Below are 25,087 nucleotides of genomic sequence, written 5' to 3'. Positions count from 1 at the left end.
TCGTCTCTCCTTCTGTCTCTCTCTCTCTCTCTCTCATTCTTCGTCTTTTGCGCGCTGCTGACTTTTCTCTGTGTTTGTGTGTTTTATATGTGTACATGAGTGTTGTCCGCGCTCCGAACAGTGCGAGCCGTCCGGTGCCGCCGCCACACAGCGCACGGCACATAATATCCGTGCCGCCGCCGCCGCCGTCGCCGTCGCCGACTCGTGTTGTGCTGCTGCAGTTCAGCCAGTGCTCGACCGAGCGTCGCTCGAGAGGCAAGTTGTTCACTCTCTCGCTGCAGCAACCACAGCAGTGCCTATCTATATACAACATACATATACAATCTCGTAGTGTTCGGAGTCGCCTTCCTCTTTCTCTCTCGAGTATACATATACGTATTTTGCGAGCTTTCGGATAACCTCAAACTATCTCTGCGAATTCTCTCCCTCTCTGCTCTCGTCGTTGCCTTATTACAAAAAAAAAAAAACGTCCATACACAAGATTACGATCGACTGATTCGTATGAAATGAAAAATTCGCGATCAGTGCAAGTGCGTTTGTGCCTTTGAACTCTGTGCCTGCCTGCGTCGTCGTATAGTCGTGTTATTATTGTGTACCACTGCAGAGATAGCTGTGTTGTATAGCACAGACGAATCTTCGTACAGTAGTATATATAGTGCTGCTGCCGATCGTGCGCTGTCTACCACGGAATAATATAACGCACAAGTTATATATACTATTGCTGCTACTGCTGCTGGTGTATAGTTTTTTTTTTATTTCGCTGCAGCCGAGCGAGCGTAGGCGTTTTGTGATATATACACACGTATATAGCAGAGCGCAAGGGATATTTTTATCAGTGCATGTGTGTACGCGACACGCGCGACGAAAAGTTTCGATGAAAAATGACCTAAGAGACGATGCTTCGCCGGTCTTTCACACTGGATATGGGGCGAGGGCTTAGAAAAGCCTGCAGGTGAAGGAGGAGCAAAAAAAAAAAAACGGAGCAGACGGCCTACGGAATATACGCGTACGATTTATGCGTCAATCGCTATACGCGTAATACTATCACGGATCACGAACGTTTAGGATTATTGTACCATTATTCGCGACGAAATAAGTGCAGTTATGAAGCGACGAAGAGACGGCTCGGCGGCGACAGGCCCGTGGATGCTGTCGCTGCTACTCCTGGTGTGTTGTCAAGCGACTTTGGCCAACGCCGGTGCCTTGTACAATCAGTGCCCGCTCGAGTGCTCCTGCCTCGGCAACAACGTCATGTGCAAGGATCTGCTACTGGTCGGCGCGCCCGATGGCCTGCCACCCTGGACGGTGCAACTGTGAGTATAAGTACATGTATATTATACGGTTTGCGTGCAGTTCGACGTGTAGATCTAAAAATTAGCGGCGCACTCGATGGATGAATTCGCACGTAATATATGTTTACATTTGTTCTCTCCCTCGATCGCGATGCAACTCTAGGCTCGCATCGCAGATATTATTATTTCTGTTCCACAATCGAACGAGTCGTCTTCTTTCTCGGGACTAGCTGCGTATACCGATAACTATAATATGAAGCACGCATGGAGTAATATCTTGACTTATGGGTATTGTAATGAATCTTTTTATTGCTTTATCTCGCTGATACTTTTAGCCTAGGCTTCATTCATCTCTCTCTGTGCATTTGCATTCATCCATCGAGTGCAGAGCAGCGTGTGTAGCCGTGTTGGTATCTATATTATAATGATAAAGTATTGAGATGCTTTAAAAATATTATTTGGAGCGCAATAAAAAATTTCGACTAAGATGCCCCAAGTCTCGGTCGAGCAGACATCAATAAAAAAAAATCTTGATAACACCTGGGTATTTTGTAACATAAATAACACACGTGTGGACGCGCGCGCAGACACAGTAGCTTTAAAATCAACAAGTGTTCCATTCAAATACCCATAATGTCATTATCATAGATAAGCTGCCGCCCGCGCCGACGACACGATTGGCGCCGTTTTTTCAAGCTCTCTTCGTAGAAACGACACAAAAATAGACTGAAGAAAAAATGAATTTGGCGACGCGCAAGGTGGTTTTTTTTTCCGTAAATAGCTCTTTTTGTATTCTAATACACATTACACATGTATAATGAGAGCGCGGCGACGATGAAACAAGTGTTCCTCTTCTTCTTCGATGTGCGTGCGTATATATTTACACGGGGGGGCTCTATATATTCGTACATAGGTGTGTGTATGTGTGTACGGTAAACCGCGGCACGCACATAACGAGAGAGAGAGAGAGAAAGAACTCGTTTTCTGTGTCTTTACTCGCGGAGAGGATAGGATGGAGTAAAATGAATGAGAGAAAAAGGTAGAAGACAGCCGATAGTCTCTTAAGGTAAAATACAGCTGATTTTGTTATAAGCCTTCGCGTGTGCTTATGCCTATATGTATGCTCACGAGCAAGTTGTGTGCCCGGTTGAAATAAAAAGAGTCGTCGTCGTCGCGGTGTGTACACATACATGCGTATTTAGTTACAATATTTACTTAACTTGGCGCGTTTATATATATATATATATGTATACGATTTTTTACTCGATGATCCCGTGCAGTGCGAGAGCGGCAAGTCGCTCTAGAATAAATAAAGTTACATACACAAGTTTAGTACGACTCTTCGCTTCGACGAGCGCGCGAGGAAACGAGCGATACACAAGTTTTTTTTTCTTCATTTTTGTCTTGAAAAAAAAAAGTACATACACTTAAACACACGCATACATACGAGGGATGCGAGAACGGAAACGTGCGCTGCTCTCTTCTATGTTATATGCTCGTTGCGAAAAATCGAAAATGTGCAGATCGCGCGAGTTCGCACGCTTTTTTACACTTGCTACAATATCATATTGGCGGTTTCGTTCGCCGTCGTCATCGTCGTCGTCGTCGTCGTCTAAGATAAGAAAAATCTACAGTATGTATAATGTGTGTGTGTGAGTATACCCGGTTACAGGAAACTCCGAATGCATCATATAAATATACGTTGATGCACTTGCAGAATAAGAGAGAGAGAAAGAAACTTTATACGTACACATGTTGCTTGCGCACTCAAAAAAAAAGTAGAAGAAGATACGCGTCGTCGTCTTTCGGCGCGGACAAAATCTCCCGTTCAAATCGTACGAACTTCGCGAAGTGTGTGACACACACACACGGCAGTACACCGTGTAGTATAGTGTTCGAGAGGATTTGTGTGTGCAACTCCGAGTTTATTTTCGTTAAAATTCCTTCACACTCGCGCATTTATATATATCCTATATACGCTACATCCAGGACGTGGAAAGGTGCGAAAGAAACGAGAAAAAGAGTAAGAAAGCGAGAGAGTCATAATCCTGGCGAAGAATCGCGAAAAAGGGATCGTATAGTAGTACTGCTGTGTACCTGGGCTCGAATTATTCTACTACCCACTCGCAGCACACACACACGCGTCTCTGGAGCTCGTTCGCTCGTCGTCGCTGTCCGAAAAAAAAAAGAAAGAAAGAAAGAGAGAAAAGGAAGGTGTTTGCGCGTATTTTCTTACGCGGCATTACTGTGTTTCTCTGTAGCAACAGTTTGTTTCATCCAACACATATACGCGCATATAGCTCCGCACACGGGCAACTATATAAGGTATTTTGTACTGCATCACAGCAGCATCAGCAAGAGAGGATTGAATATATATATATGTGTGTGTGTGTGTGTGTGTGTGTGTTGCTTGCTTGCTGCAACGTTTCCCTCATTCCCCTTTTTTGCGCTTGCAGCAGCAGCAGCTCTCGGCCTCATGAACACGATTGCCCATCTGTACTTCTTCACTCTCTTTCTCTCACTCTCTCTCTCTCTCTCTCCCTCTTATGTACAGCCGAGGCCCTTTTCTCTCTCTCTCTCTCTCTCTTGCAGCACACATACATACTGCCCAACCGAAGGGATTCCTCTCTTCGTTCTTCTTTCTTAGGCCGTTGCTGCTGATGCTCCTCTCTTTTGCTTTCTCGAGATATGCTGCTGCCGCTGCAGCTATTGTCACGGCCTTGCTCTCGTATTATCATTTATATCTTTCTGCCTTCTAGCTATTTTATTGACTGGTCTTGAGCCGAGGAAGAAAGAGAAGAGAAGAAGAAGTAAAGGAGGAAGATTTACAACAAAAAAAAAAGAATAATAAGGCTCAAGAGCACGAAACAAGTTACAATCTCAAATCATCGTCGGAGCTTCTGCCGATGACGATACGAGCGCGCGAGTTATATTTTCTGATTGTCCTATGCCGTTGTATTATTATTAGACATCGTCCGATGAATATCGTTCGTACTCTATAAATTTTCATTAAAAAAATATATATATAAAAAAAAAAATAAGAGCGAAAAAAAGCAAAAAAGCAAAAACGAAATTCTCGCGCGCAGCTCTCGTGCTTAGCCTGTTGTGCTACCGTCGTCCCTCGCGCTACTCATCTTCAACGCGTATATAATAATTTGAGAGTCTCTCACGACGACGGCACAAAGTGCGGACCCGGTCATTTTTCCAAGTGCGTTATACATCATATGAGTTTGAAATATCGCACCGAGGACAGATTACGTTTGACGTCGATCCCGCATGATATTCGCCTCCTCCTCTTCTTCCTTTTTTTAATCATTTTTTTTTCTAAGCGCAAATACGGATTTATTGCAGTCGCGTACGCGAGCGAGCATCGTTAAGTATAACAAGTAGACCCGCTTATACTCTACGCGTCTCTCTAATTCGTATATATACCCGTTGCGCAAATATCCCAAATTTATATTTATCGATTCTTTTATAAACACATATACATACCAGACAGCAAAGTGACAAACACATGTCACACGCGCGTTCACGCGCTCGCGCGAGCCCCTGCGATCAAAAGTCGATTTTTCTCTCCCCGAAACACACGCACGCACGCACACACACACGCGGGCTCGTCAATAAAATCGTGTAATACATGCTCGTCCCGAGCAAACGACCGACGAGCCGTGTAGAATATATATACGTATAAAGCCGCGGCGATCTATTTTAAATTCGTTTACGCGTTTCTCTATAGTCGTGCGTTAGATATATACATATTACATACGCGTGTGTAAAGTAAAAAGCACACATCGGCCGCTGGTTTGGTCGGCCGCGGCTGCGGTTCTGTGCCTCGCGCACATATTACAGACAATTTTTATTATACCTATATATATATACAGACGCGCGCGGGACGACGACGAGGTGTTACGTACTACAAGCCTTAATTAGCATATCATCGAGAATTCGAAAATCTCTTTCGCAGCTCATCGGCAGGCGAGACTACCGTATATTATATATTTATTGCGCGATATTATACGTACGATATATGCTAAATTTTTCTCTCTTCTTTTTTTTTTACGAGCGTACCTTATTATCTTAATGAAGCTCGCGAGAGTTGTGTTAATAATTATCCACGTGTTTTGTGTCAGCCGATATAATCAGTTCATTTCTCTCTGATTTTTTTCTTTTTTAATAAGTCGAGACATGACTTTCGGTCGGTCAGTCTTTAAAAAACGTGATTTTTCACGAGAAAATTGCTGCGTAAAGTAACAACACACATGTAAGAGAGAGGACCGACGACGCCGACACAAAAACGTGCCGCTGCTCCAAAAGTCATAGGCAAAATTCTAATAGGTGTCTTGACTTTGCGTTTTTTTTTTGTTAATAGCGTTTGTCGAGAAACCCAAGTATAATATATTTTACATTGTGCTTCGTGCCGCTTAATGAAAAGAGAGCGAGAGGAAGAGAGTCAGCATACGTATATAATAAGGCGTCGGAGAGTCCGAGAATTGGCCGAGCCTTATAACACAATGAAAATCATGTCAATGAGAGAGCCCAATAGAGCCCAAGAGAGAGAGAGAGAGAGAGGAGAGTGGCAGACCAGGGTGCGTACACATGTACCCACGATAAATAACTCGAATGAATAAAAAAAAAAAAGAGGAGAGAGAGGAGAACAACGACGACAACGACGAGGACGTCACTTGTATGCTGTGCTGCTCCTCCCTAATATACAGATATAGAGAGAGAGCACAAACATGCATTATGAATTCGTTTTCGCAGAGAGACTCTTCGGAGAGCTCTGCAGTCCTCTATAAAAATTGACAATCATATTTCGTTCCACGCGTGTGAAAAGAGAAAGAGAGAGAGAGAGAGAGTGTTGCGAGGGTATTTATATTATACCAGCACGAATCACAATTGAGCGACTTAATAACGTTCGATATGCGCGCGGCTTGGGTTTTGCTTCTTTCTTTTTTCCCTCTCTCTCTTATTCTTAATCTTCCTTCGTTCTCGTCATCCTTTCGCATACGTACGCCTGTATATGCAGCACCAAGTGAGAGAGAGCTGCGAGCTCTGCGGTCAATCATAATATTCATCCATATAATATTATTAGCTCTTGAACGAGATATACACTACAGTATATATAGGGATCGGCTGCGCTGCGATGGCCGTGAAAATGTTTTCGTTCGCTTCCTTTTTTTTCTTCTTCTCTCTTTTCGTTAATATTATCGCTGCGCATGGATCGTGCCCCTTTTTTATATGCATCAGCATCTCCTCGCGTCGATCGAGTACATATATATATATATAGTGAGTACTTTTTCTCGTCCTTGCGCGCTGCCGCAACAACCACCACCACCACCACCATCACCATGACCATCATCGTCATCGCGATCGTGATCGGCACACACCGCTTATTATTATACGCGTATAGATATATGCACGCGGTACGCGAGTAATACGATACTTCTTTCTCTCGCTTCTTTTTTTTTTCTTTCATAAGGTTTCGTTCTCGCCTCTCGCGTGAGCAGCAGCAGCAGCCACGCCGCGCGTGCATAACTCGCGGATGATCGATACATGTATTTTCGGACGCGACGACTTGTACTACGCGCGTGCAATATTACGAGAGAGAGAACATACGATCGCTCGCGAGAGAGGAAACTATTTTCAAATTGGCACACCGCAGAGAGAAGATCGAGAGAGAGAAACAGAGAGAGAGCAAAGCTGAGGGCATCGAGCAAAAACGTATATTAAAGAGAGCACGAGTGTATTAGCATACGTATACAGTCGTACGTTATTATATACCTGTGAAAATAATGTATGTTTAATCAAAAAACATCGAATCGACGTGACGCGCGCGACACGCACAATAATATCGTCGTCGCGCTGTATTATCGCAACGGCGCGACAGACGATCGTTACTTTATGGGCTTTTCGAGCTTTATTATTATTTATTGAATAAACGTCTCTTGTGCTCGAAATTCTTAACGGCAAAAACGATAATGTGGACTTAGTCCTGGAGCCAAAGAGGGGTCGGATCGGCCACGTGAAGAAGATGGATGAAAATATGTTATTCTTATGTATTTTTTCCCTCTGAATCCGAATATCATAGTTAAAAGTCGCTCAGACTGCCCAAAAATTTGTTATAAACAAATATATTGCAAAATGAAGAAAATTTAAATTTTTCTAAATTTTAAACACATATTTGTGTTCTTTGAGCAATTTTAAGCAAAAAGTGTCTCTTGTAAAATTTTCGTAAAATGATTATTTACCGAGATATTGAGACTCAAAGAGGAAAAAATGCACATTTTTGGCCATTTTCAAATACCCATAACTTTTGAAATAACAACGTTAGATCGATTTTAGACCCGTCATTTGAAAGATAAAAACTTAATCTTTAAGGTGATACTAATTTCAAACATGATTTATCATACTGGACATGTTTTTTTGCACTATAAACATCGGCGTGTCAGAGCGTGGAATCGCGTTACGCGTGCTACTGACATGTGCATTGCCATCAGAACGTGGCAACGCCGATGTTTGTAGTGCAAAAAAACATGTCCAGTATGATAAATCATGTTTGAAATTAGTATCACCTTAAAGATTAAGTTTTTATCTTTCAAATGACGGGTCTAAAATCGATCTAACGTTGTTATTTCAAAAGTTATGGGTATTTGAAAATGGCCAAAAATGTGCATTTTTTCCTCTTTGAGTCTCAATATCTCGGTAAATAATCATTTTACGAAAATTTTACAAGAGACACTTTTTGCTTAAAATTGCTCAAAGAACACAAATATGTGTTTAAAATTTAGAAAAATTTAAATTTTCTTCATTTTGCAATATATTTGTTTATAACAAATTTTTGGGCAGTCTGAGCGACTTTTAACTATGATATTCGGATTCAGCGGGAAAAAATACATAAGAATAACATGTTTTCATCCATCTTCTTCACGTGGCCGATCCGACCCCTCTTTGGCTCCAGGACTAACTGTATAGCGTGCGCAATAACGACGTCGCATAGTCGTCGCGTTTTTCAGCCAATGGTTACCGAGAATTAGAATAAAAAAAGGAGGAAGTTTAAAAAGACCAAGTATAGAAGCAAGAAGAAAAAAATAACATTTCGCGTATGTATATACTTTCGAGAAACGCGAGGCCGGTTTACGTGTAAGGAGAACAATTAGGAGGCGAAAATTTATGTGTTACAAATGTCACGTATATATAAGAAGCAGGTGACAGCAGGCGCGAGTGACTACTGCTCTGCGAAGCAATAAAAGTTTCGTAGTACGATATACCTACTTGGAAAAAATCATGGCACATTAAATGGTCTATTATGATCGTGTGGCCGAGAGATGGAGAGAAATTTCTCAAGTGCAGGAGATCATCGGTGCACGTATGTTATGGGAGGGATGAAAAGGACACGTCGCAGGTGTGTGTGTGTGTGTGTGTGATTGTGATTTGTTGTACATGAGGTGCGAAAGAAAGAGCACACACACGCACACACATACTGTACCTATGGATTATAGGTATACAGCAGCGGCAGCACTGCATGTGGGCAATTTTTTCGCGACCGGTCTCTCTCGTTCGGAGCAGCAGCAGCGCGACGACTCCGTGCAAAAGAGAAGAAGAGAGTAGAGGGCTTTTTAAAGGCAGATTCTCTCTCTTCGTCCATTCCTGCTGCTGCTGTTGCGTGAAAAAGGTTCAAACGAACGAACGAACGTATATAAACGTAAAGGAACGGAAAGATCGAAGAGTAAGAGGAGAGAAGCAGCAGCGGCGTCGGAGGCGAGAATCGAGGCGAGAAAGATCTCGCGCGCGAGCCTCACGAAACCACACGCGCACATACACACACACACACACCATACTTACTATACAAGAGTATACCTATATATCGGGCTTATATAGGGGCGAGAGAAAAAGGTTGGGCTTGAAAACGATGACTCGTGCGCGCAGCAGCAGCAGCAGCAGCAGCTCTCGCACAAAGCCTTATATATATTCCTATACGGTCGTTCGGTTTCTTTCTCTCTTTCTTTCTCTCTCCTCTCCCACCACCACCAGCACTGTATATATATGTATAATACCGAGGACGACGTTGGTGTAGTGCTCCGCTGTGTTCGGACCCAAGAAAGAAATATACGGACCCATTTATTTTCTTCTCCCCTTCGCGGTGGAGTGAGAGTATACGAATTCGATACATAAGCGTTGTTGGTTGCATGCACACACATCGAATGCGAAGCGCGCGAAGCAATCAAAAGAAATACTCGCGCGTACTGTATAGAGTGTACCGGGGCTCTCCTCAATTGCACTTCTGCGAGACGGACGCTTTTGCTTCTTCTTTTTTTCTCTCTCGTCTCCTTTTTTCAATCGCGCTTGGAATATAATGTACGATAATGCCTTCGCTCTCTCTCTCTCTCTCTCGAAGGCGCAGGTTATACGATCATCATCGTCGTCGTCATCGAAATAATAATAGAAAAATCACCGGAATATTCTATATTTTTCTCACTTCTTGCGGGGGCGACCCCTCGAAAGTATCGAGAGCGAGATACTCACGTGAAATTCGGCGACACATTTTCTATATTACAATGGATCCGCGCGCGAACGAATAAAAATTCCATCATCGTGTATGGCATGGACGCTACAATACGATATATAAAATGCTTTAAGGGCTCTCTATACACACTCAGTCGATAACAAGTACGTAATCATTTTGTATCCATTTTTTTTATTCTCTGGTCAACTATTAAACTTGAAACTTCGTGGGAGTGATTATGAAACTTATAAAAATGTGCCTCTGGAGTCAGTTTTCAATTAAATGACCGGTACTTTCAAACAAACTTGATTTTCTATTATCCTCCTTTTATAACCTCAAAAGAAACGTATTCTCAAACAATTAGTTAAAATGATTTTATTAAACATTTTATTGAAAACTGGCTCCAGAGGCACATTTTTATAAGTTTCATAATCACTCCCACGAAGTTTCAAGTTCAACGGTTGTCTAGAGAATAAAAAAAATGGGTACAAAATAATATCGGTATGTCGGTATTTGTCCCTCTGTATAGAGGAGCCTTAAGAAAACAAGTGCTCCGAATTGTGTGCTCTGCTTTGAATCTTTCTTCACGGTACAATACGCAATGTGTCCAAACTCACGCAGCCAGGTGAAAAAACATTCGTTGAAATAATTAATCATCACAATTTTCCTTATAAAAAAAAAGTTGAGCGAGAAATAAAAAACAGCAAAAAGAAGGGAATCTTGAAAATAATCCTCCTCGCGCACACGATGGTGGTGTCCGCACGCAGTTATACACCTATATATCAGATGGTAACGAAATACCCTGCTGATACCTCCTATATATACGTATGCGTGTGCATGTCTCTTGCATGCTGCACATATGACGACGATGCACACGTGAGTTACGCTATACAGCTACCCGCGGAATCAACATTGAGTCGCTGCAGCTTATATATACCCGATTCCACGAAGACTTCCAACCATGTCCGAAGTATACAAAAAAGCCAACGAAAAAAAAAAAATCCGCGTGAGAGAGAGAGAGAGAGAGAGCGAACGAGGCACTTCGCACCTCTCTGCCAAATGTTCCTTTCCTCCTCGTTGTTGTTTTTTTTCTTCGTCCTTTTTTACTCCATCTCCGTCTCCTTCTCTCTCTTCCTCGCTTGCCTCATATTTAACAACAACTCGTCTCTCTCTCTCTCTCACTTGCTCTCGCTCTCTCTCTCTTTCTGCTACTTTTTTGTCGTCGTCGTCGTCGTCGTCGTCGTTGCTTTCGTTTTATATATTCGGGCTCGTATAAAAAAAGTGTGATTCGCCGTATTATGTTGCGCTTCGCGCGCGCGGCTATATATGCGTGTGTGTCGTCGTCGTCGTCGTTTATATATTATATGCACACGAGGATCGCCGCATCCGAGGCTAATCCACGTTATGTAGGTAGGATATATACCGCGCGCCAATTTTTGTTGTATATACTATATATAAATGTATTCGCTCCTTTGTGCGATGGCATCTCTTTTGCACTCGTCGTGAATTTATTCTTCTCTTTCGGCGGCCCACAAATACCCTTTTTCTTGCGCCTACACACACACACACACACACACACACACACACACACACACACGAGAGCCCGCAGCCTTCAATCACTCGCTCGGCTCGGCTCTGTGTATTATGTTTTGAATATAATACAATCTCGCTCGCACGTTTCGTGAATTTTTAAATCGTAAAAATGTATATTATAAGCGTTAAATCATTCCTTGATTTTCTGTTCATCTCTCGATATATGGGCTCAACGAGCATTTAGCGAAGCAAAATGGTTATTAATCTTCGAAGGCGCGCGTGAAAGAAAGAGCGAGCGAGAGAATAACAATGATATACTTATGATTTTTCTCGTGTGTCGCGCTGAAAAGGCGCGAGCGAGATGCTTTTTTCACACTACACTCACGCGTCGCTTTCTTGGGACCCGCCGAATTATTATTTCACCCGCGGTAGTAGTCGTTCGCACGAGCGAGTCTATTCAGAAGAAATGTTTTTGATTTAACACTTGCCCTCGCTCGTCATAGCGCTGCTACGTAGGACTTTGACGTTTGGACAATGGGTCTCTCTTTTTTTTCTCAGCTTTAATATAATGAGACGAGGAGACGTGCGCGAGCACGCAGAAGAAAAACAGGTGCGATTAATATAAATTCCATCGTGTAAACCGCTTGAGTCTCAATATATATATATATATTACACATTTCGATCTCGAAAAGGTGCGAAGCGTTATACATAACTACGTCGTCGCTCCGGCCGCTTCGAATTGAAATATCGAGTTATTTTACGAGCTGCGCTCGCGCGACGTAATGCATGCTCAGCTGCAGCGGCAACGGCAGCTGATTTAGCGGTGTGCCGGGCCGGGCAGAGGCACGATTATTAATCGCCGAGTGCACTTTAGCGCCTCGCCTATGCATTAAATCGATGCTCTGCTCGTATAACGGCGAGAGAGGCAGAGCTCGTCGTGTTAACATCCTAAACGAATTCGTTGGTGCTTCAGTACAGATAGGTATTATATATATAGACGACGACGATGACGACGATCGCTCGGAAACACGTGTTTCTATAATAACGCGCCGTGCAGCGGCGGAGCGAGCTTGCATCGCGCGCTCGAGGAGAGGTGGAAAAAAATTAATTATATACAGCTATAAAAGCGAGAATATTCGCCGGTAAATTGGATTCACCTCTCCCCGTACCGAGAAAACCAAAAAAGATAGACGACGACGAATTAGACGCGCGCACAATGCGACCGCGTGTGTATTTATTTTTAAATGCAGTCTCTTAATAGTGAACTGTATGAGTGCGTATATAGCAGCAGTATTACAAGCTCTTGGTTCTTTTGCGCTCCGACTGCAAAGCTCTCCTATATAATCTAGTATTTTTGAGACGCGCAGACGTCTGCGTATTTGCGCGCGACACACGCGAGATTATCGTACGTGTATTGCGCGCTTTATATACTTATGTGTATATGTATATAACAGGCAGTTTAAGTTCTTCCAGAATAAGCCCGCTTGCCTGCGCCCGCGTGTCTGGCCGCGGCACTGTAAATTCGTCGTTGTCGTTCCTTTTTTTTTTGTTTTTTTTTCGTTTCTCCATATACACCCGAGAGACACAACTGCTGCACCGAGCCTAGAGAGCGAGAAACTATTTCGAGGCTGTTGCACGGCTGGACGCTCCTAAGCTGTGTACGACTCATTATTATGATTATTATTATTATCATATAGCTACTACCGTCTGTCGCGCGACCATGCCAAATGATCGAAATCGTGCGTTGTGTCCCGAGCCTCGAGAGGCTACGATATTATATTATGCATTTTTCGCCGGACGATGAAAAGAAATGAGAGAGAAAAGAGCTTTAAGCCGCGCGCCGAGCAAGAGTTTTATAAATCTTCGTGTCAAAAACGCGTAATCCGCGCAGCTATACAATAATAATAATCGTATGAAACGAGAAAACGACGCGAACGACACATGAAAAATTATGCATCTCTCACGCGTATATAACTGTATGAGTCAGAGACGAACGATTATTATATTCCGTCGTTCCTTTATTTTATTTTACTTTTTATTTTTTCTAAACACATCGGTAATGGAATTATCGCAGCAAAGCACGCGCCAGAGCAAAGCAGAGAGCTATATGTAACCATTACATATGTATAGACGATCACAGCAGCAGCGACGAAAATAGCCAAGCGCGAAATATCCCTCGGAATTTTTATTATTTTTTATTATTATTATTATTATTTTTTTTTTCAAAATCAAATCCGAGAGTTAAGTTAAGTGTCGATGTTTTAATAAACGAGAGCAAAGCGTAACACAATATACAACGTCACGCTCGTTCAGGCTACAATTATTTAATTTAAAATATATATTACGCTGTGAAAAAGTTACTTTTTGGAAACTTAAAACATCGCTACTCGATGATGATGATGATGATGATGCCACGCGCGGGCGTGAAAAATTTATGGATCCGATGACAGCTCATCTGGCCGCTGCCGAGTCTCCGATACACGTATAGTTCGACGCGCGAGATTTTTTTTTGGTAAAATCTTACGCGACGCGACGTCTCGAGCTCGTAATCACCACGCACGGTGAATTACGAGCGAGAAAAGAAAAACAATTTACCAGGCGCGTCAACAGGTGTCGCTTTCGAATCCAAGAGTGAGTTCGATCGCGATCCTGCACAAATGGGTCGCGTGCTGCACTATTATTCAGCATCTTAATTGGACTTGCACGGAATAAGTTGAGCAATCCGTCGTCGTCGTCGGGTGACGTCTCTCATTGAAAAGAGGATGGACGACTCGCGCACACGTATACGCCCGCGTGCGCTGAGACATTATTACAACATACGGAAGAAACATTAATCCGTCGATTTTCGACCAAAATTAACGCCGATGAGAAGCGCATCCATCCTATATATATATTAATGAAATGACGAAACTGCTTGACGCGTGCGAATCAATTAACGAAAAGAGCAGCTCATCATCGTTTTTTTCTCTCTCCCTTCTTCGTTCAATCTCATAATTTCAAACACATCTCACGGCGACGTCATGTGAAATTTACCACTCTTCTTTTTCATTTTATTTTATTATTTTTTTTAATAATAATACGCGTGACCTCGTGGTACCACCACTATACCGAAGATTAAAAACGCCAGAGTTGACTCTGCATAACGCTTTTGATCGACAGCGCTTCTCTGGATTCGCGAAATGGATTTCCGTTAAAATTCGACGTGCCGTTACGATTATTATTTTTTTATATTATTATCGAACGCGCCCAGGACGATCGCGCATATATCGAAAGAGAGCGATTAGAACACGTTCCGTGTGATAAATCCGTATATAAGCCGGCTTAAACATAAGAGAAGACAATGGCGAGCAGCTTCGTCACGGTAAAAATATGCTTATCCTCTCGCGTATACCACTTTATTATTATATTTATATCGATCGTTTTGTCAATTTACTTGTAAATCCGCGCGCGCGGCGGCTCTCGGAGTCGTGTCAAGTCTCAACTTATTATAAATACGTATATAGCTCGAGTCATAGTTGCGGTTGATAATCATTGTTATTATACTTGTGCGTGAAGCTGTGCGCACGGGGTTGACGTCACGCTCTTTTTAACCCCCCCCCCGGTAAATATATACAATGAAGCTCGAGCAAGTCATTCTCCACCCCCGCGTCAGGTTGAATCATCGCTGCATCCCCTGCGCACCCGCGTGACTACATCTCGAGTGAGATTAAACACATTAGTCATTCCCGCGTAGACGAGAGTAAAAGCTTAAATTCTACACGATGGAAACGAAGTACAAAGTAATTTTGCCACTGTTCGAACGAGCAACGATATCCGCGATTGCACTCGACGAAAAAATTCTCTCTTCTCTCTCTCTTTCCCTTGCGTGCACATCCTCAATCCTTGTACACAGGATAGTAAACGCGCTCGGGGGGCTCTCTTTCTCTCTTACGCTGCAATGCGAAAATTGTGCTTCATCGAAGAGATTATCCGCGGCTTTCCCACGCGCGGCTGTATATACATCGTCCGGTGGTGGTGCGCACACGTTCGGCTCTATCGGATGTTCGTGCAGTCGGCGTGCAGTGCGGCACAAGTCGATACACACACACACACATATATACATAGGTAGTGATCTGTTCAAGCTCAATTTGGACATATACCTATCTATATGGGACGCTTGAATACGTATGCCTGGTTGGATTATAAAGGCCACCGCACGCGCGCGCGCGCGGGTACTCGTGCACGCACGCACCACACGACTTTTGCGCTCATGCTGCTGCTGCTGCTGCTGCAACCTTGACTCGTTCATAAACTGTACATTGTAATTCCCCTCTTACTCTCTTTTCTCCCTCCCTCCTTTTTCTCTGCCTCTTTGCTCCGCGTGGATTTTTTTTTTCCTTATTTTTTTACACGGTTTTTGCGCGCTCAATGGTAGCAGCAGCATCAGCAGCATCTCTCTCTCTCTCTCTCTGTACGAAAGGGGACGTCTTAGAACGCGAGAGAGAGAAGATATCGGACACTTTTTCGGTACTCTGTGCTCTGCTTCTGTGTTTTATGTCGGCTCTTCTTCTTCTTCCCTTTTTTTTTGTTGTTGTTGTTTTTTATCTTCTTCGTTTTGCGCTGCTGCTGCTGCAACGCGACGTACGCACTACACTACTTCCTTTTACAACGCTGATCTCTTGAAGTCATATATATATATATATATAGTAGTACATGCGCGTGTGTGCTGCAGAAACTGGTTTTTCTCTCGGCTATATATGGTCCGTCTGAGACACACTACTACTTGTATATGTGTGTATATAATATCACATCCGACTTATGCGTTCGGATAACGATCTTCTCTGTTCTCTTGCTGCTTCGATTTGACGCCTCTTCAAAAAGCAAAAAGCAAAGAAGCAAAAAAAAAAATGAGACAACTACTACTAATAGACCCCGCCGATACATTAGCGCGTCGTTGTTGTACGTTATGTATGCATATATTTTATCAATGATACGCCGAGAGAGCCGCCGACGTTTGTTTCTACATCGTCGAGTATAAACATGTCGTTTTCGATGATCGTATCCATTCGAGAGTTAATATTATAACGTCTCAACGAGTCGTGTGTGTGTGGCTTTTAATAATTTTATATCTTTGTACTCGCAAATTACTCATACGATGGTTTTTTTTTTATTTTGTCCGTTGCGCAGAGTACTCAAGGGCAACAATTTCGCCAATCTGGACTTCAGCGCGCTGAGAAATCTGCCGAAACTCGAGGAACTGTAAGTCGATATTCAATTACTGTACGTGAAATTTATTAAGGAAGAATTAATTTATTGATGCGACGACGTTTATGTGCGCAGCGACGTCAATTCCAACGTGCTCGGTGACAATTTCACGCTCACCTTGTCCGAGGATGCCCAGCTCAAGTGGCTGAAGATCAATAAGAATCGCTTGACCAAAGTACCCGAGCTCTCGCTGTTCTATCTCACCCATCTGTTCCTGTGAGTATTTATATTTTTATTTTAATATACGACCCGCAATTAAGCTCGCAGATTTACGCTCCAAGCTGCGCGAAGAAACAGATAATAAACACAAATCAAATATCCATTAAAGAAAAAAATCTCTAAGCAATCAGACGCGCGCGCGCGCAGTAATTATTCCGATTTCGCACTTCGGGTCTTCGCGACGCGCGCACGAAGATTTATCGCTTTTCTAATGACTACTACTACTAATTTTTTCTTCTTCTTCTTCTTCGCTCCTCGATGCGATTCTATTTTCTGCTAAATTCGCTTCATTTTTTTTTTTACGTAATTTCTTCTTTAGATCGCACAACGCAATCGACAGCGTCAGCAAAAGCTCCTTGATCCATTATCCGGAGCTTCAGAGTCTCGATCTGAGCGGCAACAAGCTGACCTCGCTGCACAAAGGATCGTTCATCGCGCGGAAGCTCAAAATACTGTGAGTACATGCATAATATGATTATAATTCGCGCGTGATGCGTGATTTTTTTTTTTTTGCTGCCTTAACAAGGAGTCTCGTTATTTTATATCGACTGCTTATTTTTGTTTTCATAGAAATCTCAACTCCAATCAGATCAGCACGATCGAAGACGGAAGCTTCGAGGAACTGAGCTCTCTGCAAGAGCTCAGATTGAACAAGAATCATCTGACGGTGCTGAAGGATTACTTGAAGAAGCTGGATAAGCTGCGAATTCTGTACGTATCGTGCTTTCAAAATATCCGTCAATGGACTCAGCATCTGACCAATAATTCTCTTTTTAAACAACAGCGAAGTGAATCGCAACGAGATCCGCGCGATCGAGGGCCTCACCTTCAAGGAGCTCAAGGGCCTGGAAAAGCTCCGCCTCAAGCGCAATCGCATCGAGACCCTCAACGACGGCGCCTTCTGGCCCCTGAACAATCTCACCGAGCTCGCCCTCGACTTCAACGTACTGAAGATCGTGCCCAAGGGCGCGCTGTTCGGCCTCAACCAGCTGCAATCGCTCACCCTGTCGCACAACAGGATCAGCCAGATCGAGCTCCAGGCCTGGGAGATGTGCAAGGAGCTCACCGAGCTGGATCTGTCGCACAACGAGCTGACCCGCGTCGAGCGTCACTCCTTCGCGATGCTTTACAAGCTGAGAAAACTGTCGTTGGATCACAACGGGGTGTCTTACATAGCCGAGGGTGCCTTCAAGGATCTCTACAATCTCCAAGAACTGTAAGCGTATCGATTTTTTGCATCGACCTCCTTATATACTTACAATGTCTCATTGTGTTTCTACTTCACAGCGAATTGAACTCGAACAAGATATCGTTCGTCGTCGAGGACGCCATCGGAATATTCCTGCCGCTGACTCAGCTTCAAAAGCTCGGCATCGCCCACAACCAGATCAAGTCGATCCACGTGAACGCGTTCGCCGGCCTCGCTCAAGTCACCGAGCTCGATCTGACCGGCAACAACATCACCAGCATCCAGGAGAACGCCTTCGCGGGCATGTCCTCGACCCTCGGCTCGCTGAAGATGAACACCAGCGCCCTGTTCTGCGACTGCGGTCTGCAGTGGCTCAGCGTGTGGCTTCGCAAACGCGACCAGACCACCCTGAGCGAGACCAAGGCGCACTGCGGCTATCCCCAGTGGCTGCGAGGCAAGTCGCTCAGTCAGCTGCATCACGCCAACTTCACCTGCGACCAGTTCCCGAAGCCGCGAATCGTCGAGGAGCCCGCCAGTCATCTGAGCATCAACAAGGGCGACAACATAACGCTGAGGTGCAAAGCCACGAGCACGGCCAATGCGCCGCTCACCTTCTCGTGGAAGCACGACAACACGGAGATCCTGGATCGCACCCTGCAGACCGACAGCGAGCAGATCTACGTGGACGGGGTGAGCGCCGCGACGTCGGAGCTGCGTCTGACCAACATCACCAATGCCCACGGTGGCAAGTATCAGTGCGTCGTTTCCAATAGTTACGGCAGCTCGTACTCCGGCAAAACTAGAATATCCGTACTCGGTAAGTCATGGGGTTTGTATGGAATGACTCGACTTTAATCTGGATCAGATCTAATTCGCGACTCGTTCTTACCTTGCAGTATTCCCGTCGTTCACCAAGATGCCCGTGGACATCAGGGTGTCGGCCGGCAACATCGCCCGACTAGAGTGCTCGGCCGAGGGTCTGCCCATGCCGCAGATATCCTGGCAGAAGGACGGCGGCAACGATTTCCCGGCCGCCAGGGAGAGACGAATGAACAAGATGCCCATGGACGACAAGCTCTTTATCGTAGACGTGAAGGCGGCCGACTCGGGCGTCTACTCCTGCATGGCGCAGAACCTCGCCGGCAACATCACGGCCAACGCCACTCTCACCATTCTAGGTGCGTCATCGACCATTATAATTTTACTTATACTCGCTAACATTGTAATTGCTCATTGTTGCGAGAAATATACGATTTATACGCGCTGCGTCGATGATAGCCGACCGACGACGATAAGTCTCGCTCTGTCGCACGTGAGTAGTGCGCATTGTGCAACGCGCGCATTGCAAATTTTATGCATTCTCTCATCTCCGCGACGACGACGACGACGACGACGTAACGCACATCATTCATCGCAACGATTGTGCTATATGTATATGTGGATTATCACGCGGCGTTCACTAACCATTTCTATGTAAATTTTCCCAACAACAGAGACACCGTCGTTCGTCAAACCAATGGAGAACAAGGAAGTCATCGCGGGCGGTTCCATAGTCCTGGAATGCATGGCCAGTGGCTCGCCTCGACCGCAATTGTCTTGGCGCAAAAACGGCCTGCCGCTGCAGGCGATCGAGAGGCACTTCTTCACCGCGGATAATCAGCTCTTAATCATAGTCAACGCGGTGCCGAGCGACGCTGGCAATTACGAGTGCGAAATGAGCAACTCGCTCGGCACTGTCACGGATACCTCGGTGCTCACGATCATCGCGGCAGGTATGTGTTGTATACATATGCACTTGACTATTCATTCCCTCGCACCTATTTATGCTCGTTTATCAGTCGCGTCTATCTTCATTTCGATTACGTATTGACGTTTTAATTACGTCGTTTTGCAATAGACGCGCGCGTTAACGCTCATTTGTCCTTGCGTACTTTTACACGTTTAGTACATATGTAACTCGTTGATTTGACTGAAAATATGTTTGCAGCTTCGCCATCGTCCATTTCGGAGGAGCATGTATTGGGTATCATCATTATCGCCGTGGTTTGTTGCGCCGTGGGCACTTCGCTCATTTGGGTCGCCATCATCTATCAGTCGCGAAAAAAAAGCATAAACAAAGATGCGCAGAGTTCTGGCGGACAGGCGGGAGGTGCCATCGGTGGTACGGCCCAGACCGAGCACGAGACTCACCTCTACCTGGACACGAGCTCGCAGCATAGCAAGGACAGCGGTACCGGCGACAGTACCAATCCCAGCAACGATCAGCTACAAATCTGCCTACCTGGTGAGTTCATAGCTTTGATTCCTCGTTCATTTTTGTCAGTTAGAACTTTTTTAACTCAATTCATCTTGTTATTAAAAATAGACGGAACAGCGCGATGCACCGTCAACAACGAGGAAGATGCGAACGACGTCGAGGGTGACGATCCTCTTCTGCCCTATACGAATCACGAGCGATCACACCGCTACAGCGAGGTGCACGAGATCGAGGTTCTACCGGAGGTAGAAGAATCCTATGAGGAAGAGCACGACGCTGCTAGCACCTCACTCACCAAACAAGTATTTCCTTAAAATGTGTGTCTCAGCTTCTTCTAAGCCCGGTGAGATGTCAGGCTTGGAGAGTAACGCATACTCTGCGATTAAAAGTCTTTAATAATTTTATTCTCGTGCGCGCTCGTTTTAATTATAATATATAATACGTCATCTCGTTAAAAAGACAAAAATGTGTATGTAATATTGTAAATAGTCAGGATTGAGCAATGTACTTTTTTGCTCGATTGCCATAGAAGATGTGACGTATCGGATACACGTCATTATATAGAAATACAAAAGTGAGAGGATCCTTGTGCATGATATATTAATGCAAAAACTCTCGCACTCGGGTGTGTGTGTCGCAAACGTACGACAAACAAATCGACATTTTTTTGATGTCCGTTTATGTTGAAGTAAGTAAGAGTCTATTCGTTAGGAATATTAGACGTATTTTTTAACTACATAAACCATGCATTGATTCGACGCACCATGACATATTTCAAATTTAACCTTTTGAAAAATTGTTTCATTTGTTTAACGAAATACTTGGAACATTATTTTGGCATAATATTTCAAGTGCATTTGTACTGAAAAGGTAAATGTCATTAATCTTTTGCAAAGTAATTACTAGAGAGGTTAATATTTTTCATCGTGTCATTTCATTTTAAATACGATTCTACGAGTATTATACATTGCGAGCTCATTTTTTGTTATTCTTTATCGATTTTTATCGGTTTTGAGTTACGAATAATCATCATAAATATTAGAATTATTGTTGAGTCTTATCATTAGTATTGAATTTGTAAAAATTAAGTTAAAAAGTTTTATATACTTAATTGTTAACTCGATTGTAAATATTTTTTTTACTTAGCTAACAAAGTATTAGACAATAGTTCGTACTTTAAATTGGATAAAATGTGTGATAAATTTGAATATTTTCAAATTTTTAATGAAGGTTCACGCACTCTAGAACACATAAATAACGATAAAAAAATAACTTATGCTTGCATATAAATATGCTGAAAGTGTTAACTATTTATTGATGCCAAAAAGTTTTGCCTTAAAATTTGCATCTACTAAATGTTTTATAAGTGTTTTTTTCAAGTGCCACATACTTTAAAAAAAAGTTTTATATGCCTTATTAATTAAAAAAAAGTACTATGAAAGTAAAATGAAATATTTTCTATATGTTTACTAAAACGTAACATTTTAATAAATTGCCTTACATTGTGAACATTAAAATACTTTCAAATGCCTGTGACTTTCACAAAAGAAGTAGACTGAAATTTATTTTTCAAATTTTGTAAAAAAAATTGTTTTTAATAGCGAATTGGTTAAAATTTTATTCTCAACCAATTTAATTGATGTACATGAAAAAGAGAAAGGAGTATTTTCTTTGCCTAGAAAAATGTGTCTTAGCCAACGTAACAATATTTATAAAAAAATATGTATGACAATAATATTACATAAATGTAAACTAAAAAATTTGATCTTATACGACATGTAAACTGATTAAATGTGATGTGTATGTATAAACACCCTATATGAAAGTTATTATACGTAAAGCCGAATTTTTACAATTATTAGAAACGTTACTATACGATTCAAGTCGAATGCTTGGCATATAATAAGTAACGTCGTTTTGTCAAAGATATCATTGAGTCCTAATATGTATCTTTTCTTCGGTTGATTTGTACGTATACTCTTATATCTATGTCGAAACCTGGTAATTAATTTTCAGAAAGTCAAGATATAACTTGTGTTTCTGTTCGATTCAGTATTTACAATCTTGCTATAATAACGAATAAATATTTGTGTACAAATACAAATAACTAAATCGAAAACAGTAATGGTGGATTTTTTTCTTTTACCCGTTTCCTACCAACCTAAAAGACATTCATAATAATTTTAAAAAGTAAAAACAATTGATGCATGTTTAATGAAAAATGTATGCTTTATTTAAATTCTTTACAATGTTATACTCACATTAAAGTAACACAAGAATGATGTTTACAATTATTTTCCATTCATTTTTTTTTCAACACATGCCCACACGCGTTTGAAAGCTTTTTTCTTCCTTACATAGTCGGGAAAAAAAGTTCGTCGGTACTCAGAGGCAATTGGTCAGTATGCGTCATTATTTTAATTGCTAGTATGTATCGATAGAAAATTATAATCGTAATAGTTTTTATGCAATAGTATGACGAAAAATGTCTTTTTCGCACATTTTGTAGTCCGCAAAAAGCGTTTTTGGACACTTGTGTGCGGTAAAATGCTCCATTTTGAACACGGGAGTGCGGTAAAACGCCTTTAGATTTACATGAACGAATTTTTCGTCTACTATTGCATAAAATTTTGTATGCAACACGTGTCCAGCTTTTTGCGCACAGTGTGCGGGAAAAAACACGAGTGCCGGCTATGCCTCGTGCCCAAAAACGCCTTTTGGGCACTTGTTACATAAAGAACTATTTTTTTTTTCATTAATGTAATCATTTGCGAATGCAAAATCATACGTTTAACCCGATAAATCATCAGTTCGTGCGTGATAACTTATCGTTAAAGAATTTCACAACGTATAGACTAAAATTTAAACGGGAATTAAGAACAATTTTTCCTAAACAACCTTCTATTGGTATGGTTGAGCATTTAATTAATACAATATATTACATTGGTACTAATAATTCATGACGTTTTTTTTCTTTTATGCTGAGTCGATAGAAAAAATATAATTTTTTAAATCTTTTCTTAGTTCTTCCGTAAGTTCCCACCTCACTCTTTTCACATTTCAGACAATATATACAATTGATAGAGTTAGTGTTCATAGCGCAATTCAATGTACAACCATATAGCTTGAGAATCATTTTTGCCCTTTCTTTATTGCCTGGTTTGGAGGATTCCATACCATTCTCGATTAGATTTTGTAAAAATAATGTCTCGTACATTTTTTTGTTGTGTCCATCGGTGGCTGCTTACATTATTTTTATCATCACTGTTCGAGGAGCTTTTTTTTCATAATATGTATACATTACTGCACGATAGCGTCAATCCATCTCGTTTCGAGTCCCGTCACACTTTATCCCTTTTAAATATTACCCTCTCATTCGCTATCGTTTTTATGAGTTTTTTGAGAATAAAAAAATTATAGTCTATTTACATTGAACTATTATTTCCTCAAGCCCGTAAATGCTGCTCTTAATTTATATCACTTTTAAAACGTGAATGCAATTGCTACGACTACGGATTGGATAACTTTTTTCTTTCAATCGTCCGAAAATAAAACTACAAGTTTTTTTTTCATTCTAAAACTGCACTGTATCTCGTAGTAAAAATATGTTGCCTTTAAATGTCTTAAATAGTGTTATAAAAGATTATTTCCTCTAGATACTTTTTTTCGTGCTAAACTATTTCAATGTAAATGTTTATGCGTTAAAATGTGAATTTGAAGAATAAACGGAGCCATTAGTTACAAAAATCTCACATGGCAGTGAAATTGCGCTTTGATTAAATTTACCTATATCGAATGGCAATTATTCGGCTGACAAATCAAATTGCGAAAGAAACTAGAAGAATTTATCAGTTCGATATTGTATTACAACTAATCAGTTGATGGTGTTTGTTTGAAAAAAGCACACTTATCGTATATTTGATGGTACTTTCAAACTGAATGAAATAGCAAAGTGAATGTTTCAACGATATTATATGTCAAGCTATCTAAACTTTTATTCTTTGATATTGATCAATAGGCGAGGAAAAATTTTATTGGTAAAATGCTTTGAAAGAGAAACCTTGTAAAAGCATTAGGAATGTTTCAAAAGTTCAATCACTTGAGATCAAAACTAGCATTGTTCATCATATCCGTCGAAAAAGTTCGTCCACCTTTGACACCGGGAAATTCTTGATCAGAAAAAACTATTTCGTCTTACACAATTAACTTAGGTTTTTTTGGGAATACTGCCAATCGTTATTTCATAAGTAATGCGCAGAGCAAATGCATACACACAAATGAGTATACGCGTACATCAAAAAGACATTCATTACTTTTTTTCTTTTTATTTACATTACATACAAAGTATTCTCCGTTTCATCAGTAATGTCGCGTTTATAGTACACTTTAGTGGATTTGCAGTCCAGGCAATTATAATGCTCAGTTTGTTCAATTGTCGCAGAAAGAAATTTAATTATAAAAATCTGGATCACGATTAAAATTAGTCTTTTCAACTCTTTGAACAGTGCAACTTATTTTTTGCTTAATTTTAATATGGTAATAAACATTAATGCGAAGCATTTATTTACACATCGGAGTTCTACTGCTTTTGAAATTTCCAAAAAGTTACAATCGTTACGATCTTCAACAATTTTCTATGGCATGAAACAGTCATAGTTTCCCATGAAATAAGATTTGAACAATGACTTTTTAAATGGCCAATTTGATATTATTTGGGGGTTTGTGAAGCCTGAACTCAATGTAACGCATTTTTAATGTACATAAAGTTTCAGATTTTCTAAAATTTGCATCTTTCATTCACTGTATACAATCATACTCACATTAGCTTATCTTTAATATGAAACAACAAA

The 25,087-nt window shown here is 41.8% G+C and overlaps 1 protein-coding gene across 1 annotated transcript; it reads left to right on the top strand.

The window, feature by feature from the left end:
• The first annotated feature begins 192 nt into the window (after positions 1-192).
• On the top strand, positions 193-21,680 carry LOC106657106 (leucine-rich repeats and immunoglobulin-like domains protein 3). Its single transcript, XM_014378416.2, has 11 exons — positions 193-1,313; positions 16,495-16,566; positions 16,648-16,788; positions 17,111-17,245; positions 17,362-17,502; positions 17,576-18,007; positions 18,079-18,797; positions 18,877-19,158; positions 19,474-19,752; positions 19,968-20,264; positions 20,346-21,680. The coding sequence occupies exons 1-11, from the start codon at positions 1,105-1,107 to the stop codon at positions 20,549-20,551; spliced, it is 2,913 nt and encodes a 970-aa protein (XP_014233902.1). The 5' UTR covers positions 193-1,104; the 3' UTR covers positions 20,552-21,680.
• Positions 21,681-25,087: the final 3,407 nt, after the last annotated feature.

This window comes from Trichogramma pretiosum, unplaced genomic scaffold (assembly GCF_000599845.2).
Source record: "Trichogramma pretiosum strain Unisexual culture from Peru unplaced genomic scaffold, Tpre_2.0 scaffold20, whole genome shotgun sequence".
Classification (NCBI taxonomy): domain Eukaryota; kingdom Metazoa; phylum Arthropoda; class Insecta; order Hymenoptera; family Trichogrammatidae; genus Trichogramma; species Trichogramma pretiosum.
Note: the sequence above shows the minus strand (reverse complement) of the source record. Positions and strands in the feature narration are given on the sequence as shown.